Below are 19,435 nucleotides of genomic sequence, written 5' to 3'. Positions count from 1 at the left end.
TTGTGGCATTAACAGGTGAAATCTGCTCATCGGTTAGTTGCCTCCCGACTCAGGTACGTGCCCTTGACGGCGACTGGAACTCGAGACCCTTCAGAGAGCAGGCCGAGGTTCTAACCACTGACCCACACCGGCCAGGGCGATCTTTGCCATTTTGTAGAGACAATTAAACTAGGTCTCAAGAGGGCTGGGCTCTGGTCCAGTCCCAGCCCTGGGTCTGTCTAGTCCACATGCATGATCCTGAGTCAACTCTCAACGCCCCCCAACCCACGTCACCCCTGCCCCCGCAGCGGGGCTGGAGGCCTGAGCCCGGAGAGGCTCCTGGGGGCGTCGAGACCCCACAAGTGAAACCAAATAGCAGAGGTCCAGCTGAGCTGGTTTGTGTGTGCGGGGCTGGAAGCCGCAGGGCCCTGCAGCGGGCTAGCTGGGGAGGGAGACGCCATCTCACAGTCCCGTGTGCGGGAGGCCGCAGCAAAGCGCGCCTGCCCTGGGACCCTGCGCAGAAAACGCGCTCTGTCCTGAGGTAGTTGCCGCAGGTGGAAACGCCCGATTAAGAACTCCCGGTGTGAATGCTCATAGGCCTCCGCAGCGCAGGGGCGGGTCGGGATGAAGGGATGTGCATCCGTGACGCCTTGAGGAATACTTGAGTTCAAGGTCAGTGGGAACCTGAGGACAGAAACAGTTCCCCAGACAAAGAGGACCAGGGGGAGAGCAGAGCTGCTGTCCGACCCCCGGGAGGCATCATCTTGTCAGGGGATCCTGGCGTCGCTGCCACCAGATGACACAGACCGGGGGAGCCATCCTGCTGAGGAAGGAGCGGGAATGTCACCCACGGGAGTGAAGTCGGCAAGAAGAGTGGAGTCTTCCTTCACGTCTTCGGGCCTGGGCGCTGCCCGCCCTGCCCGAGGCACCTGCGGTCTCATCCAAGTGCACAGATATGGCTGTGAAATGGGGTAGATCGATGCACCACTGGCAGTAAATGGGTGTCAGGCCTGGCACATTGTCGCATTTAGTGCTCACAGTCACCTTACCCGTCTGATTCTGAGCCCTCGCTGCCCCCATCACTAGAGAGGCTCATGCAGTAAACGCTGAGGCCCCCCATCCCACCTGCTCACGGACTCAGCCCCCAGGCTTCAGACCCGAGTATGAGCGTTTCTAAAACCCCCCAAAGAAGAAACGAGTGCTTAAAACCACCCTTTGCTGCCTGTAACTCCTCTCCCCCGAGTCTTGGAATAGCGCCCTCGGGGGTCAGAGAAGGACGCCCAGGTTGGGTCAGCTGTTACCGGCCACCTGACGCACCTCATTCAGCCGGAGAAGCCGGGGGCAGCCGGGCTGGGAGGGGCCCCGGCGCCCTGTGTCCCGCAGCCAGTGCCCGCCAACAGGGAAGGAACGCGGGGCGGCCCGAGCTGTGCTGTGCGCCTCCCTCCCCAGGGCTAGCTCTGAGCCGGGCAAACCTAGCGCTAAGCAGCCGGAAACCACCTTTACCAGCCCCGGGGGGCCCTTGATGCTGTGACAAGTCTGCGGGCCCCCAAACCCAAGCACCTGAGAGCTGAGGCCACCCGCCGGCCGCCCGATGGGTGGAGTCCGGAGCTCCGTCTGTGACTGAGGCCCTACCGGTCACCCTTCGCGCCCCGGAGTAGGGGTGGCACTTGCCGGCTCTGCTAAGTAGCTTCTTGCTCCCCACCAGCTGCTTCCTCCCCAGACAAGTCGCTCCTTCGCTTCGCTCACTGGAGTGGGCAGGGCTGCTCCGACTCATGAGCACAGGCCCCTCAGCTGCCTCCTGAACATCAAGAAGACAGGTTACTGCAAATCGGACCGGGCCTGGAGGGTCTCGGGTTCCATTCCTGGGCAAGGGCGTGTACCCGCGTGCAGGAGGCAACCAATCGATGTGTCTCTCTCACACTGATGTCTCCCTCTCCCTCTTCCCTTCTCCCCTCTTCCCTTCCCCTCTCCCCCTCTCCCCCTCCCCCTCCCCCCTTCCCCCTTTCCCTCTCCCCCTCTCCCCTCCCCTTCCCTCTCCCCCTCCCCTTCCCTCTCCCCTCCCCCTCCCTCTCTCCCCCTCCCCCTCCCTCTCTCCCCCTCCCCCTCCCTCTCTCCTTCCCTCCCTCTACTCTCTGAAAAGCAATGGGAAAAATACCCTCAGGTGAGGATTAACAAAAAAAAGGGCAAAGAAAACCAATGCGTTTAGTCCTTAGGAAGGACTCTAAGAACCCCGTGCACAGCGAGGCTTCTGGTGCTTTGACCAGCTTCCTCCCTGGTGCAGCCGGAGGTGTTAGTGTCTCCAGCTGGGCACGGCACCGGCCGCGTTAAGCCTTCAGTGGCTGAACTGGGGGAGGCAGGTGTGGCGCAGGAGGCAGCGTGGGGCCCAAGCAGCCACGGTTTTCCAAGCCGCACCCGGCATTTCTCTTGGGGTTTCTGTTGGCGTGAGCTGCCCAGTTCGCTGGGCTTAAACCCCAGGTGAGAAAAGCTCTGCCCTCAAACGCCAGGGCTTCACAGGCACAGGGCAGATCTGAGCAAGCAGTCTGGCTGTAAAGACTTTAACAAACAAACAAACAAACAACAACTTGAGGTTCGTCCAGGAATAGTGACTTGTTTCCTTGACTATCAGGCTTTCTCATCTCTGTTGAGACAGAGAACACTTGACCTCTTCCCTCCTCCCCAAGCACAGGACTAGTCCTAGCAAGGAAGTGTCCCTGTCCCGCCTGGGAGAGACCAGTGGGTTTTGCAGGGGGGGGGGCGGGGGGGTGCCTTAGAAATAAGCATTTATATGCGCCTCACACACAGCCTGAGCTCTCGGTGAAACGGCCTCCAGGGCCTTCACTTGGATGACGGGCATGTGTGGGTATTGGAGGATGTGATGAGGTTTCTCTATAATTACCCCCGAGCGTCAGAGGCTCTGCCTTTCCCCTTCAAGGCTTCTCGGTGCTGTGACACTGAGAGCCGACAGGGATGGAGGGTTAGGTTGGGTACAGATGTGGGTTTGAGCTGAAAATGTTCCTGACGCTTGCAGGCTAGTCCCTCAGCGGGAAGGCTACTAGAAGGTCAAAGTCGGAGGGGCCTACCCAGCTGCTTGCACGAGGAACCCACTCCGGGATGCACTCCTCTCCCCTCACTCCCTGCTCCTCCCCTTTCCGCCCAGAGCAGTTGGCCCTGACTCTGCTTTCCCAGGGGTCAGCCCTGATCAGTGCCCCTGGCTGCCCCTGGCCGCCCTTCCCCTTCCCCTGACACTCAGCCAGAGCGCTCAGGCCCTGAGCCCTGGGTAAGAGATCACTTAAAACAGGGCCTGTTTGTTTGTTGTTTCCTTGGCTCTTGGCCTTCATGCCACCGGCGGTGTGGCTGCCAGGCTCTGCCGTGACCGCGTGAAAAGGCCGGTCTCCAGCAGTGGGAGGCTTCCCGCCCCGCTCGTACTGTACACAGAGGTCAGAGATGGCTATCTCCAATCGCGGGGTGGCATCCAGGAGCCCGGAGCACTCTGTGCCTCTTCTCCGTCCTTCACCCCCACACACTGGTCTTCAGTGTCTGTCCCTCAGGAGGGCAGGGACCGTCAGCTTATCTCTGGCAGGGATGGGTGAGGAGGGGCTTCCCAGCAGGCTGCTGTCTGCTCTGGCAGGGGCAGCCTGGCCTCGTTCTCACTCTGAGGAACAAAGGCGCTTGAGCCAGGAGGGTTTGGGATGCCGGCAGGAGCCTTCCTCTGACTAACTGGAGCCAGAGCTGCAGCTGGTGGTCCCTACACCCGTCTGTCCTCCTTGGCCCAGGACCTGGCTCCTGCCTGGGGCCGTGGAGGGAAGGATGGGCGGAAATGGAAGCTCAGGAGCCAGGATCCAACCTGGCCATGGGAATCCTTCTCTATCGGGCATCCCTGCTCTGCTCTGCCTGGAACTTTAGGTTCCAGAAACCAACTTTCTACCTCATTTCCAGGGTCTCAGGCCAGCTCTGAGGCCGGCTGCTCTGTTTTTTAACCGAGTCTTCCTGGTCCTGTCCTGTCTCACCTAAGTCCAATGAATCCTTCAGGTCCGGGAAGTCTTCCTCCAGTCTTCCGGCAACCCGTTCTTCATGCTTCCCACCACTCCCCACTCCCAAGGCCTCTGTGCTATTCCCCCCTTTTACCAATTCACCACATGTCATTGTAAACGTAGGTTCTCCCCGACAGGAGAGGCACCTGGGTGCCTAGAGCTCGCCAGGCACTTAAAATATTTGAATGAAAGTGGGCTTGTATTTTCTTAAGCATTCTAGGCCATGTATTTGGACCTAATTTCTTTATGTCAGGGGACAAAGAAGAATTTGGTTTTGGAGCTATTGAGATGAAAGCATCTGTGTCTAGTACCCACACACATATAGGCATCTGAAACTCAAGTAAAGAGGTTGTCTATGGGGAAATAGATTTGGAAATCATTAGTAAGTCCTGGAAAGAGGCCTCCTATACCCCCAGTGTTGCTACTCAAATGGTCTGGATTTGGTGTGATTAGAAGAACATTATAGGGGCTGGAGGACAGGGTTCTCACTCCAATTAGATTTTCTTACCCGCCTATTTCTCATCGCAGACATGGCCTCCGCTTTCAGCCCCCGGGAGTGTAAGCTGTCTAAACAAGAAGGGCAGAGCTACGGCTTCTTCCTGCGGATTGAGAAGGACACCGACGGCCACCTGGTGCGGGTGGTGGAGAAGGGCAGCCCCGCAGAGCGGGCGGGGCTCCAGGATGGAGACAGAGTTCTCCGGATCAACGGCGTCTTTGTGGACAAGGAAGAACATAAACAGGTGGGTGGGCATTTGTGGTGTCTCCTCCAGGACCTCGCCAGTCCCCAGTCTTTGCTGGTTTCTGTTTTGGGGTTAACAGAGATTTCCTGGCTCCACTGGCAAGGCAGGGCACCTTGATGGCTGTGCTTTCTGCCAGCGAATCGAGTCTCTCACACTAAACCGAGAACGGTACACATGATTCCTAGATTTCAACCATGTCAGGTCTGAAATGCATTGCATATTGCCTAGCACAGGAACTAATTTCATATTCATTATTTTGTTAAATCCTCATCACAACCCACGAGGTACACATTACCATTTCCAGATGAGAAGTGGAGGCTCAGATAACGTGTGTTCATGCAGTGAACACAGGGGAGTGCCTGTTACCCCAACTCCGCCTGCCTCCATGCTGTCTTCATAGACCTGGGAGGGCCTCTTGTGCTCTAAGGTGACATTTACCCCTCGAAAGGACCGGCCCTTTTATAAAAAATATTTTTATTAATTTTAGAGAGGAAGGGAGAGGGAACAAGAGAGAGAAATATCAATGATGAGAGAGAATCATTGATTGGCTGCCTCTTACACACCCCTTACTGGGGATCGAGCCCACAACCCCGGGCATGTGCCCTTGGCCTGAATCGAACCCGGGCCCTTCAGTGTGCAGGCGGATGCTCTATCCACAGAGCCAAACCAGCCAGGGCAGGACCGGTCCTTTTAAGAGTCCCCTGGGCAGGGCTGGTCACACTATTGATTCCTAATCTGCACAGGGCTCTCGGGCTCTCAGGAAGGCTGAGGCGGAGATGGCTGGGCATTATCTACTGACTATTTGGGTGTCAGGGATCTGCTATCGGAATCGCCAGGGCCGGGTGATGAGCCAGCCACGCCCCTCTGGTGGCTGACAGGCTATTGGTTACAGTTGTCCTTCCTCCCAGGTGGTGGATCTGATCCGAAACAGCGGGAATTCAGTGGCTTTTCTAGTTCTGGATGGGGATGCCTACGAGAAAGCCACGAGAGAAAAGGTAGACTTGAAAGAGCTGGGTCAGAGTCAGAAGGGGCCAAGTCTGAATGATAAGAAACTGCCCCCTGTGATGAACGGAGGAGCCCAGGCGTGGACCCAGCCACGGCTCTGCTACCTGGTGAAGGAGGGGAGCAGCTTCGGCTTTTCTCTGAAGACCGTCCAAGGTAAGCTCGAGGGTGGGGCGCAAACAACCGACTTTCCAGGAAAGTGATGCTGGCGATGAATGACTTCTTTGATTTAACGTTTCAGTTGCTATGGATACCCCACAGCTACACTCTCTCCCTCCTCTCCAGCCCGCCCCTGGCCTTGCACAATGGTGCAATGAGGGATCAAGACATCGGACAGCAGCCGGGTTGGGGGAGTGGCACTGGGTGCTTCTGGCCCCCAGAGTTTGTTAGGCTGAGCCTCTGAGGCCAGAGGGTTAGAGCATTGATGCTTCTTTGGTATTCTTTTCTAGCTTCTTTAGGTAAAGGTGGAGGGAAGATTGGGAAATAAGCAAGAAGATGGAGGTTCTTCATAATAGCTACTTAATTTTTTTTTTATTATTATTGATTTCAGAGAAGAAGGGAGCAGGAGAGAGAGAGAAACATCAAGGATGAGAGAGAATCATTGACTGGCTGCCTCCTGCATGCCCCCTACTGGGGATCAAGCCCGCAATCAGGGCATGTGCCCTGATCAGGAATTGAACTTCGACCTCCTGGTTCATGGGTTCATGCTCAAACACTGAGCCACACCGGCTGGGTCATAATAGCTACTTTTGAGTAAGAATCTCTCTTTTCATCTCTTGGCGTACCCAGGTTGTCACTCCTGTATTCGAGAAATTCTAGTTGAGGATACTGCAAAAATCCCCACCTGCTATGACGTTGAAGTAGGACCCCCAGCTGTGGCCCAGCCCTTGACCCCTAGCTGAGAGGCACATAGTGATTTGAACACCCCCCCCCCCCCCCAATCAGGAAGTCCTAGAAGTCCTGTTTCTGGAGTCTCAGAGGTGCAGGCTGACCTGTGTCCAGCTGACAATGGTTTTAGTAGTTTCTGTGGGATCAAGGCTGGAAACTTGTGGTTCCACCTCTAATGCTGCTCCTCCATTCCTGGCCCTGGAGAGGCACTGGTTTTGGGTAACTTGGTAAGTGATAAAGGGCAAATCATGGAAAACCTGTAGCGAGAGACACAAGCTAGATACGAGAGGCATTTCTCAAGCTTGTCCGTGTTTGGGCAGCTGGGCATTTCTCAGACGTCCGTTGTCAGTAAAATGGTAAAAAACAGATTCTATTCATTAGGCCCCTGAGCTAGTGGGCATGGGGAATGGTTTAGATTAGCTTCACAAAGAACATGTTTTCTTCATGACAAAGATCTAAGGAGGAGCAGAATTGTGTTTAGGAAAGCAGAGTTTAATTAGTTACTGTTATTCTTGCAAATAATGTATTTAGTCATTATAAAGCCACTCTTTACCTAGACTGAATATTAATATCTTGAGAAAATGGACAGAATTTAAGACATCACACCACCTGCGAATCTGCCGGCAGGCACGTATGCGCCCCTCCCTCCCGCGCCTCTGTTCCTCTCCGCCTTCGTTGGTGACATTCACGGGCTCCGCTGGTCTGGGATGGGTGATGACAGTGCTGATGAAAGAGGACAGAATGGAGGGGGGTGTGTCTTCCAATTCCACAAATGCAAAGAGAGGGGTACGAGTCAGGGAGGCAGCACGGGTGGGGTTTGGGTCTTTCTGGTTCAAGAGGCAAGAGCCACCTGTGATTCCTTCTTTGCATTTTACTTGGGCTCAGAAATTCTGTTCAAATCAACAGAGCCAATTGAGGAACAGCTGTGGCAAGCTTGGCTAGGAGCTGTAGTTATAAAGCTAAATCGGAAGCTAAAGGCTAGTTGAGTTAGCTCTCACATGGGACGTTCTAATTTTACATTATTGGGAGAAAACGCGTTAACTGCGGTACTTCCCGTAACCTCAGCCCGCCCCTACTCTCCTTCAGGTATAAAGGGGGTGTACATGACTGACATCACCCCGCAAGGTGTGGCTATGAAAGCGGGTGTCCTGGCGGATGATCACTTGATCGAGGTGAACGGAGAGAACGTAGAAGATGCCACTCACGAGGAAGTGGTTGAAAAGGTACCTTCTTGCCTTCCCTTTCTCTCGCTCTCGTTGGAGGTGACAGGGAGGCAGGAGTGACAGCTTATGACGGGAGAGAAGTAACGGTGGGAAGTGGCCCTTTTGTATGAAGAGCAAACAGACTCGCTGGTGACTTAAGCAGTGTTTAAGATTTGAGAATAAGGCCTTTGCTAGTTTCATGTTATTTTGAAGACAAGTGTTTAACTTTATCTTTTAAATCTTACTGTACCTGCTTGGGAGCACCCTCTGAATTTATAGTACATTTACTGTTGACCCGATGTTGCAAAACCATTTGAATACCAGCTGCAAGATGACCAATGTGGCGAGGAATACAGAGCTACAGCTGGGGAGTTCTGGGAGGCAGCTACCCCAAATCTTAGGTCCCAGCCAGACTCATGGAAAACAGTCGGAGGTTTTCCTTTAAGATCCTCTGGAGTCTTTTCCTGGTAGAATAATCCTTCACAATCGAACTTTACTTTTTCTTCTTTTCCAAACTCCTTTCCCAGCTTTCCCCTAAGTACCTTTCTGGGTTTTCTGAATTCCAGCTCTTCCTTGGGTTCAGTTAGCGTTGGTGTAGGGAGGTCATCCTTAACCAAGGGAAAAACTGTGGACGTGGAGGTAGAAAAGTACCAGCGAGGTGGCAGTTCAATAGCTGACACGTTTTACTTCCCATATTTTCTGCTGAATCTAGAGGCCACGTGCAGAGACTTGCCTGTTTCCCAGCATCGTTTCTGGAGACTGAGGTTGGCCCTCACCTGTGTGTGTCATTGCAGGTGCGGAAGTCAGGGAGCCGCGTCGCGTTCCTGCTGGTGGACAAGGAAACGGACCAGCACCATAGAGAGCAGAATATCAAACTCAAGAGAGAAACAGCCAGTTTGAAATTACTGCCCCGCCAGCCCCGGGTAGTTGAGATGAAGAAGGGAAGCAATGGCTATGGTTTCTACCTGAGAGCAGGCCCGGAGCAGAGAGGTAAGGCAGGAGGAGAGCGCGACGCTTGGCAGTGTAATCACCCGGTTCTTCATCCCAGCCTGACCCGGAGGCCATGAGGCCCGCAACCCCAGCACGGAGCGGGCATGAGAAGCTAGAAAGCATAGCTAGGTCAGTCTCTTTCTTTTTTTAAAAAAAATTTATTGATTTCAGAGAGGAAGGGAGAGGGAGAGATAGAAACATCAATGATGAGAGAGAATCATGCACACCCCCTACTGGGGATCAAGCCCGCAACCTGGGCATGTGCCCTTGATCAGAATCAAACCCAGGACCCTTCAGTCTGTAGGCTGATGCTCTATCCACTGAGCAAAACTAGCCAGGGTGCTGGGTCAGTTTCCATGTCACACGGGGGCCGGATCCTGGGCACCCAGGTTTCCATAGCAGAAGGATAAGGCAGAATTTTGGATCTGAGCAGTAGTATGCTGCTAAATTGGCTCTGGGGCAGGGAAAGGCCCTAATTTATAGCATTTGTTGATGTTTGTGGTATAAATACCCCTACCGTGTCTGATTTCAAGCTGCCAACATGGCACAGAATGCAAAGTTGAGAAGTATTGTGCACAACTGGTGCTCATGAGCTGGTGAGGCAGCTGCAGCACACCACCAGGTCTGAGGCACGGGTATGGGTTGGGATCTCAGACTCAAACAGAAGCAGGAATCTTGCTGATTCCTTGTAACTCAACAAGGAAAGTACAAAGACCCTCCTAGGGAAGGTGACTACATCAAAGAATGTAGGTTCAGGCCATGTAAACTGTCACACACCTGGAGGTTTACTATTTGCTTTTTATTTTATACTAGAGGCCTGGTGCATGAGTGGGGTCCAGCCAGTGCGCCCCCAGTCAGGGTGGGGGCGGGCAGCGATCGAATTCTGGTCGAACTCCCGGTCGAGGGGACAATTTGCGTATTAGCCTTTGATTATATAGGATGTTTACATGCATTCATCCAATATTAATTTGGTTGATATTATATAAAATCATCCCCAGGGCCTTTGAGAATATCAAGTGAGTCAGATGAATTCTTCAGTCAAGGAGCCTCCTAGTTAGATAACACACGTATGTCCATAACTGAAGGAATTCAAGGTTGGAGCAAGCTTTTCTCACTGGAAAGCTACTGGGAGGCCTCATAATACAGGTGTCACTTGAGCTTGGGCTTTGTAGTATGAGTAGAATTTGGACAAGAAAGGCTGTCCCAGAAAGATAGGCGTTGTGTGAACAAAGCAAGGAAACACATGCACAGTGTGATTGACATCCAGTGTGAAGCACGGGGAACCAAGTTAGAAGGTCAGTTGGAGAGAGACAATGAAGGATCTTTAATGCCAGGTGGAGGAGTTTGGACTTGATCCGATAGTCTATGAGGAGTTCAATGTTTTTTGAGCAGTGCCAGAGAGAAGAAGAAAATTAAGCCTACAGTGTCTTGGGGGCTTAATTTCTCCTAATAATTCTGCAAGAATTGCTGAAGTTGAGGGCTTGGAGAAGATGCAGTGATTATATCAGGTTAAACTGGGATCAGAGTCAGGTCTGTTTAGCTCCAAAGCCAGTGCTCATGCCGTTGCCCTGGGGAGTGACCTGGTCAGACTCTGCATCCAGATGAACCTGCAGGAGACAGCAATGATCAGGGACAGGGAGAGCAGCTGGTCGGGCGCGGTAGCAGTTTAGATAGAATCCAAGACAGGAACTAATGAATACAAACTGCAAGTAGGGGAAGTGGAACCAAAGAAAAGTGTAAGATATTAAAGTGGCATTGAAGGACTTAGTAGGTGATCAGATATGGGGAGTGGGTGCTGAGGAAGAATCAGTTGTCAAGCGTCTGACGGGACGATGGTGCTCCCACCAACAGGTGACCAAGAGGAGGGGCTTGGGGAATAGATTACTCTGGGCGGGGGGGGGGGGGGGGGGGGGGAGGGGGATCTGCGGGATATCCAGTTGGAGAGGGCCAACAGCCAGCTGCAAAAGTGAAACGAACACTTGTTAAAACCGTGCGAGGGCCAAAAAAGTGTGAGCGATATGGAGGCATCTGGTGAAGACAGTTCTGTTAGGAAAAGACTACAGACACACCCTTAGCGTACACACACAGACACAGTCACGCTGGGTTTCCTAGGGTTTGATTTCTTGGGTTTTGTTCTTCACTCTTCCATCCCCCCTTTTTATGGCTTATTGTCTACTTAAGACATATGGGTACAAGTATGCCCACTGACTTTCTGGGAACTCGCTGACCCTTAATGCTTAGCATGCTCTCTTGACAAGAGTGAGTTTGAGACACTTTTAGTAACACGTGATTCTTTTCTTGAAGACCCTTTCGTGGTTGATAGGCTGGGTTTGTTCCTGGAGCGAGTCCTGAGCCGGGGATGAGACTGCAGAGGGGGCTTACAGGCTTTTTCGGAGCCAGTGGGAGGGACAGTAGTTGGACTCAGCATGCCTACTCTATCTATGCTATTAGGGCCCTGGGCTCTGGCAGGAAACCCTAGTTTTTTTAGGAGTCTTTCTGATAACTTATTGTTTTGGGGATGGTTAGGTCAATTCATCAAAGACATAGATTCTGGAAGTCCAGCCGAGGAGGCTGGCCTGAAGGCCAATGACCTGGTAATTGCTGTCAACGGCGAGTCTGTGGAATCCCTCAGTCATGACCGCGTGGTGGAGATGATCAGGAAGAGTGGAGATCAGACCTCCCTGTTGGTAGTAGACAAGGAGACGGACAGCATATACAGGCTGGTAAGTAATACAAGGTCATGTATTCATGCATCAAGGTTGGGTCCACTCACTAATGCCCTCCAGCTTTGGCTAAGTTACCTCATTTTTAGCCAATGCTGTTTGGCCCAGGAATAGCTTGTTTCTACTACCCTGGCTACTCCCTTCGTGAGCCCATCGTGTCAGCGTTGGTATTCATTGTCAGCTGATGAGAGAGTCTGGCTGATCTCAACTGGCTGGGTCATTGTCTCTATTTGGGGGTTTAAATGACCACTTTGATCTTCAACCTGGAAAGTATACAACGACCATATTAAGGCTGCTTTGAAGCTCAAAGTGGCAGTGATTAGAGAATGCCATGTGATTGGTATATAAGTTTTAAGTCCTTAGACTCAAGATTTTGAAAGAATTTGCATATAATTGCAGAATTACTCTTGGTGATCTGAGAAAAATCTATGAACAGTAGCCTGGAAATAGGCAGATGTAGCCCTAACTCTCCTAAGTAGGGAACAATTGGATTTTAAGCTATCGACCATCCCATGTAAAAGCCTAGACAGGGCTATTAAACAGCTTGTAATAATTTGAAAGGCTATTATATACAAGCAGCAGACTTATTTTTGAGGTGTTCTAGGGGATGTAGCTTGATCAGATAGAGAAGCTGTAGGGAGCGAGCTTTGGGCTTAGGATAACTGAAGCTGCTGGGAGCAGGGTAAGCCATTTCTGCAGAGGTCCCAGTTGGTAGAAAAGGTCAAGTCAGAAGGTCACTGCTCTTGCTGTTGTAAAGCAGATTCTAGCATTGAATCCTTTCCAACTTCTAATCTTAGGACAGAATGAGTTCACTATAATTTTAATGTTTTGGTTAAAAAAGAGAACTTTGATCTATAAAGATGACTGTCCCCATCTTCTTCCTCCCTCTTCCCCCCAAAGTGAGTTGCATGGGCTGGATGTTTGAGATATATCAGTGAATAAAGCAAACACCTAATCAGTTCTTGTAACATACTAGACACCCAAATATCTGAATGAGAATAAAAACTCACTGTTTTATGTTATTGTACTTTGCCTAGGATTAGCTGCCACTGGTTTGCTTGTTTGGGTAGTGATGTCAAAGGTATTTTTGCATGTAAGGAGTTACTGAAAATTTCCCACATTTTGAAGAGGGACAGAAATGTAGAAAATTTGCAAGCATATCGCTGAGAGGTCTGGAGTTAGTGGAACTGGGTAACTGAAAGGTTCTAAATGAGGTGCTACTCTCATTTAGAAAGGAAGCCCTGGTCTTGTGGTTAGTAAGACAGATGGTAACCGGAGCCCTCCAATCTAATTTCAGCCAGGCAGCTGAACAGGACGACTTAGGGGAGAGCACAACTTGTACTCGCTTTCAATTGCTTCATTTTTCACTCATCACTTCACAAATGTCTTGGGCACCTGTGGGCAGCAATTTAACTACTGATCTAGGATCTCAGCATACCCGAATCTAGCCTTTTAATCCTCTCAACTAAAACCCAGTCAGCTAAGTTCTTCTTTTTAAATATATTTTTATTGATTTGAGAGAGAGAGAAAGAGAGAGAGAGAGAGAGAGAGAGAGAGAGAGAGAGAGAGAGAAAGAAACATCAATGATGAGAATCATTGGTTGGCTGCCTCCTGCACACCCTCATCCTCCGCCTCACATTGGGGATCGAGCTTGTAACTTGAGCTTGTGCCCTGACTGGGAATTGAACTGTGACCTCCTGATTCATAGGTCAACACTCAAACACTGAGCCACAATGGTTGGGCTCTTATTTCTGCAAAAAAAATAATAATAATAATAAAAAAATAATAATAATAAAACCAGTCATATGTTCCCTGTTTAATGCCTCTTCTATATTCAAGACTATCACTGCCTTCTTTGCATGGATGTTCTGGGAGTTGAAATGGATTAGAAATAGATAAAGATAGTGAGTGAGGAGCTTGGCATAACAGAAGTGTCAGCTAATGGTCACAACAATAACTAGTAAAATAGAGTACAATAGATCACAGTGCTGGAGAGGTAGTGGGGGAGAAACCATGTGACCATATGATTGCTGCCTCCACCAATTCACTGTTGTCTGTACTTTGGATGCGATATGGCGTCTTGTATTACTCTCTCTACGTGTTTAAGGAGCTTTGAAGTTCTTACTGAAGGGGAAGGCCAGATGGACCTAACTTGCATGAGATAGAGGGCAAGTCGCTAACCCTCAACAGTTGAGTGGTTTGCTTACTATCATCAAGTCAGAAGAAACCAGCAGTTCCGTTAGGCTTATTTTTGGATCCTTGTACAACACTTTATTTTACGGATATGTGCATTTGTTTACATGTTTATACACATTGCTCCATGACAAAGCTCAGTCTTCCTTTATCCCTTTCCTGGTTGAAGTAACAAGAAATTTTCCGCCCACAACCATGTATGTGGAAGAGTGGAACATGTACGCACCTTATAAAATAAATCAGCACATTTAATAGCGTAATTATTCATATTTACAATTAATGCTTCTTCCCCTTTATTTTCCCAAGGCTCATTTTTCTCCATTTCTCTACTATCAAAGTCAACAACTGCCTAACGGTTCTGTCAAGGAGGCCCTGGTTCCTGCGCCTCTGGCCAGCTCAAGTCCAGGTCACAAGCCTAAGCTGTGCAGGCTGGTTAAAGGTGACAATGGCTACGGCTTCCACTTAAATGCGATTCGGGGCCAGCCAGGCCCATTTGTCAAAGAGGTACGGTAACCCGGTTCCCGCAGCCCAGTGACCGCAGCCACCATCGGAGGGCGGGCTTCTCCCACTCACTGATGGCTCAGTAAAAGGGTACACTGAAGGCCGGCGTTGAGTGTCTCACTTGGGTTCAAATAATTGCTGTCATGGTCCCGGCCCCTTTAAGATAGCTTAGTACATCCTAAGCCCACAGCCTTCATTTCTTAACATCTGTTACACTCAGTCGTCTGTGGACACTTTCAAATCAAGTAGAGCTGGCATGACTGTAGGTGAGTCACCATCAGCACTGAAGGTGATGCTTGCTTGCTTCTGTGCACGGGCATGATGCCTCTCGCTGTCGGGCCTGAGGGAGAGGACTGCCCTTAGAGCTCTCACACTGGGCCTGCAGAAGGGACCTATGATGTCTGATGCCTTTAACCCAGAAGACATATAACACAATAGTCAACCACTGTAACACCACTGATTGGAGTACAGAAGCTGTAGCCTTCAAAGCAGAAAGCGTTAGAGCATTGTCCTCGACTTCTGTGCCTCAAGGAGAAGGCACAACACAGTGAGGAATAAATCCTCATGTCCCTGAAGGGAGCTAGGCTAGTTCCCTTATCTGTGTCTGGACGTGACAACTCCGACCCTGTTCACAGGTGCAGGCGGGCAGCCCTGCCCAGCTGGCGGGGCTGGAGGATGAGGACGTCATCATTGAGGTGAATGGGGTGAATGTGCTGGACGAACTCTATGAGAAGGTGATAGACAGAATCCAGAGCAGTGGGGAGAGTGTCACGCTCTTAGTCTGTGGAAAGAAGGCCTACGATTATTTCCAGGCAAAGAAAATCCCTATCGTTTCCTCCATGGCTGACCCACTTGATTCCAAAGAAGAAACATGGGTGGAGTCAGAGCTCGACTCACACGTGGCAAAAGAAAGAGTGAGTAGTGACACATTTCTTTGCTTTTAAAAAAATATTTTTATTGATTTCAGAGAGGAAGGGAGAGGGAGAGAGATAGAAACATTGATAGAGAGAATCATTGATCAGCTGCCTCCTGCAGGTACCCCTGGGGACCAAGCCCACAATCCGGGCATGTGCCCCGACTGGAAATCGAACCGTGACCTCCTGGTTCATAGATCGATGCTCAACCACTGAGCCACACCAGCTGGGCAACACATTTTTCTTTTTCTTTTTTTTTTTAGGACATGTAGTATATTAACTTTTTATTTATTTATTTTGTTTGTTTTTTATTAACACATTTCTTTTAATGATCTAACTTACCAGTATATAGTAAAGACCTTAACTAAATGCATCTCATGTCCATGTTTACCACAGAGTTCCTACAATACTAAAAATGATCATGTAAAGGTAACTGACAAATCAAGTTATTGTAGGGGAAAGGATGTAGTACAAGAACAACAAATTTCTTATTTTTCATAGCACAGAGTTGACAAGAAATAAGTTTATCAAAATTATAATGGGAATGGAACTTGAATCAAACTATTTATGTACAAAGTCTGGTTCTGCTGTGGGCAAACGGATTTACTCTCTCTGTGCCTTGGTAGCCTCCCTATAAAACAAGGATAATTTGTGGGACTGTTATCAGGATTCTATGGACTAAGACGATTAAAGTGGTTCGGCTAGTGCCCTGTGCACAGTAGGCATAAAAGGAATGGTGGTGGTTAGAGACAGAGTTGTTTTTAAAATAACTGGTAGGTATTCAAGTTTTATTACTAGGGAAGAGCAAACACTATGCTGTATTTAGATTAAATTCCTTGGTAAATCTCAGTTTTAGTTGTTGTCCAATTTCTTTTCATAGATGAACTTGAGGTCCAAGAGTGAACTGACCTGTCCAAGTGCATAAAGGAAACATTTGGCAAAGCCAAGACTTAAAGTTTAATCCTATTTTTCTTTCATTACATTAATGTAATTCTTCCGACTGGTAATACAAAAATACTAATTTTTAAGGAACACCCACGGTCGTAGCCTGGTTAGGCGACTATAACGAAATACCATACGCTGGGTGGCTTTGTACACAACAGACATTTATTTTCACAGTTCCGGAGGCTGGGGAGGCCAAGCCCCAGGTGCCGGCGGATCGGTGCCCAGGAAGGCCTCTCCGAGGCTTCTTGTTCTGCCCCTTCAGGGTGGCAGAGCTGGGGCGCCCTGGGGCCCTCTTTTCTGAGGGCACAATCCCAGCTCTGCCCTCCTGACTTCATCACACCCCCAGGCCATGCCCCATTCTATCACCTTGGGGATAAGGGTTTCACCATATGCATTCGGGGGAGAGACAAATATTCAGACAAGGCGCACGTAATAGCCACTGACCATACTGTAGATTTCTTAACAAGAAAGTATTCTCGTCTTTCAAGAGTTCTATAATCTCTCTGCAGGGAGTCAGTTACACAAAGGAAATTGGTTTCAGACAGCAAGCTGAAAGCAAAGCCAAGTGCAGAAGTCAGGTCCCCTGGCTTCTAGTCATGACCCTGCCCCCGGGCTTGTCCACGCTCCAGCACTCACAGACCCTTCGCCTTCTCTTGCACAGGCCCACAGTACAGCCTCGCAGTCTTCTTCCAGTTCTGAGGATACAAGGCTGTGATGAGAACGAACAGTGGCTGTGGCTGACGCGGTTTCTGGGTATTTAATAGGAATCCTTTCCAAGGGATGAGCGGCCACCCACCTGCCGTCTCTGGTGAAAAACGCTCTGGAAACTGGCCCCTCACGTGCAATTGTTTTCTGTTGTCATTTGCCTCGAGTGCCTATTGCCGACGGCTTATTTATGGTCAACTTAGGAGAAGCTAAGGCGGGACCAGATTCTTTTCATGTAATCTCTTCCACGCTTCAACTTAACTGTATTTCTCTGTATGATGATATCTCTTACTTCTATGGGCTCCTTGAGCACCAAAGATGATTCATAAATCTGTAATTCTGAAACTGCTAATTAAAGGATGTGAGTTTGCCTATTAAAATTATGCTTTTTAAAGAATGTGTGGTTACTAAAATAAATGCCATTAAAAATGTCTTTTGAGTTGCTTGAACCTTCTGTTAGCTGATCTAACCTGAATTGTGTTTGTTTTTGGTAAGCATTTCATGCTTTAATTTTTGTTTTGCCTCTAGGAACCAAAAACAAAATAAAATTCAGAATAAGACCTTAGTAATAGACTTCCTGGTAGTAAAATTAAGGATTTTTCTTAAATGGCATTTCTGAGTGTTCTACAACTTTTCCAACATCTTCCTTTTACAGATGAAGAAAGTGAGTCGGAGAAAAAAGTGACTTATTCCAGTTAGCAGTTATTCATTGTTTTACCCACAGTATGAGGGGCAGAAGGGAAGAAAATAGGAGCCATCATTACTTAATTGAATGTAGAATAATTCACTCTTACATGATATTAAGTGAAAGGAAATCAGGAAAAATGGCACCCTTGAAATCTCTCTTGGTAGAATTTCTTTCAGTTGCACCCCATCCTATGCCAGGAAAGAACAGACAAGCTCTTGGTTATTTTAATGGGGTAAGGATTAGGGGGGAGGGGGAGTAGCTAACTCATGTGAGATCATACAAGCAAACAGGGAGCTGTCCTTGATGAAATAAAGCTAAGGCCAGACTTACAATCTTGGATTTTAATGACAAAATGGAAGCCAAAACTTCCTCCATGTGAACCTTGACTTAGCAGAAACCCACACGCGTGGCCCAGCTACCGCAGACTCGCTTACCCCGGATTCCAGTGTACTTCTCCCCTCCCAACGCTGCACCAGCCTCAAACCCACAGGAACCTCTCGGCGGAGCACTGGCTTCAGTTACCTGGCTCTCCGCTCCAGCCAGTGCGGCTCACGAACACCGTATCGTCTGAGAGGAAGGCATAGCTGCAGGTGGAAGAGGCTACCACAGCATCTTGTTTGTATAAAAAATACCAGGCCCTGGTCCCTCCACTTTCCCTTGTTCTATCTAAATGCGGACACCACTGGCCTGTTCGCAGTCTGCAACAGCCGTGAGTTCAAGGGGTCATATGCTTCTCTGGTGCCTGCTTGTGAGCCAGGTAGAGGAACAGGATGCTGGAGAGCGCGCTGACCAGGAAGATCACGTCGAACCAGCGGTGGTAGAAGTTGAACTGCAGCTCCCCGAGGACTTCGGTGATGATGGTGCGGTACTCCAGGGGCATGCTCATGCGGATCAGCAGCACCGAGGAGACGAAGTACATGCCCTGGAAGTCAAACAGGCCAGTCCACACGTCACTTGGCGTGTAGTGAGGGACGGGTCAAAGGCCGTGGTTAAATGTTTAAAAGTATAAGACACGTCTGGGACTCTACAGGTGCAAACATGAAGCTGGTTTTTACAACTCACCATTATCTGTGCTAACAGCAGGACGATGACGTTGGAGGACTTGCTGCTAGAGATGGCGTAAAAGAACTGTCGAGAAAGGGGAGAGAGGAGTTTATGCAGCGCTGCTGTGCCCTGTGTCCAGAACATTAGGAGCGTGGCTGACACTTAATTAAAGGTGTCACTCCCCTGCCTTAATCCTGTAACCATTTGTATGATTAAGGCTGTAAAGAAGAGACTTGGAGTGAAAAGGACTTAGTTGTGGGTGTAAGTATGACACTGAAACACAAAAGGATTACAATGGCTAACAAACTTTTAAGAGGCTGTGTGATCACCTGACATTAACATCAAAACAGTCACCCCAGGCCCTTGTCACTGTTCCTGGGCTCAGAGCTCTTTTCAGAATTGTGCTAGACGCCTGGAGACCCTGTCTCCGCCCCTTTCTCAGCCTCTTCTCTCCTTTGACTCCAACAGCTGGGTCTGAAGTCCCTACCTCTTACCAGAGGATTTACCTTCCGATGCTGATCAGAACACAGTTGAACATTCTGCTTCTCCTACCTCCACATCCTCCTTACAGGCGACTCTCAGTTATTCTTCTAACCTCAAACCTCCGTCTCATTCATTCATGCCAACTATCTTCTGAACACCTACCACGTGCCAGGTGCTGTTCTACATGCTGCTGACATATCAGTCAACAAAACAGACCATGGTCTCATTCTATGACCTTTGGTAAATGTAGTTATCTGATTATATGATGTAAGTCCATCATCATCAATCCATGTATCAGTTTAACTTCTTAAAAATTCTGTTGTATGTCTTTTATTTATAATATGTTTTTTATTGATTTTTTTTAGAAAGGGAGAAGGAGAGGGAGAGAGCGTGAGTGAGCAAGAGAG

At 49.4% G+C, this 19,435-nt stretch overlaps 2 protein-coding genes across 7 annotated transcripts in view; one reads left to right on the top strand and one right to left on the bottom strand.

The window, feature by feature from the left end:
* The window catches only part of PDZK1 (PDZ domain containing 1), a 30,148-nt gene extending 12,902 nt beyond the window's left edge, over positions 1-17,246 (top strand). For both annotated transcript variants that reach the window (XM_059674329.1, XM_059674330.1), the window contains exons 2-9: positions 4,539-4,750; positions 5,659-5,908; positions 7,727-7,863; positions 8,637-8,832; positions 11,359-11,555; positions 14,055-14,252; positions 14,885-15,163; positions 16,770-17,246. In XM_059674329.1, the coding sequence (XP_059530312.1) occupies positions 4,541-4,750; positions 5,659-5,908; positions 7,727-7,863; positions 8,637-8,832; positions 11,359-11,555; positions 14,055-14,252; positions 14,885-15,163; positions 16,770-16,823 (1,521 nt within the window). In that variant the 5' untranslated portion in view covers positions 4,539-4,540 and the 3' untranslated portion in view covers positions 16,824-17,246. The remainder of the gene's footprint in view (positions 1-4,538; positions 4,751-5,658; positions 5,909-7,726; positions 7,864-8,636; positions 8,833-11,358; positions 11,556-14,054; positions 14,253-14,884; positions 15,164-16,769) is intronic.
* The window catches only part of GPR89A (G protein-coupled receptor 89A), a 48,804-nt gene continuing 46,343 nt past the window's right edge, over positions 16,975-19,435 (bottom strand). For all 5 annotated transcript variants that reach the window (XM_059674331.1, XM_059674333.1, XM_059674335.1 and 2 more), the window contains 2 exons: positions 18,564-18,629; positions 16,975-18,423 (listed from right to left, as the gene is read on the bottom strand). In XM_059674331.1, coding sequence (XP_059530314.1) covers positions 18,217-18,423; positions 18,564-18,629 — 273 coding nt within the window. In that variant the 3' untranslated portion in view covers positions 16,975-18,216. The remainder of the gene's footprint in view (positions 18,424-18,563; positions 18,630-19,435) is intronic.

This window comes from Myotis daubentonii, chromosome 18 (genome assembly GCF_963259705.1).
Source record: "Myotis daubentonii chromosome 18, mMyoDau2.1, whole genome shotgun sequence".
Taxonomy (NCBI): Eukaryota; Metazoa; Chordata; class Mammalia; order Chiroptera; family Vespertilionidae; genus Myotis; species Myotis daubentonii.
This window is presented reverse-complemented; position numbering and strand designations above follow the sequence as displayed.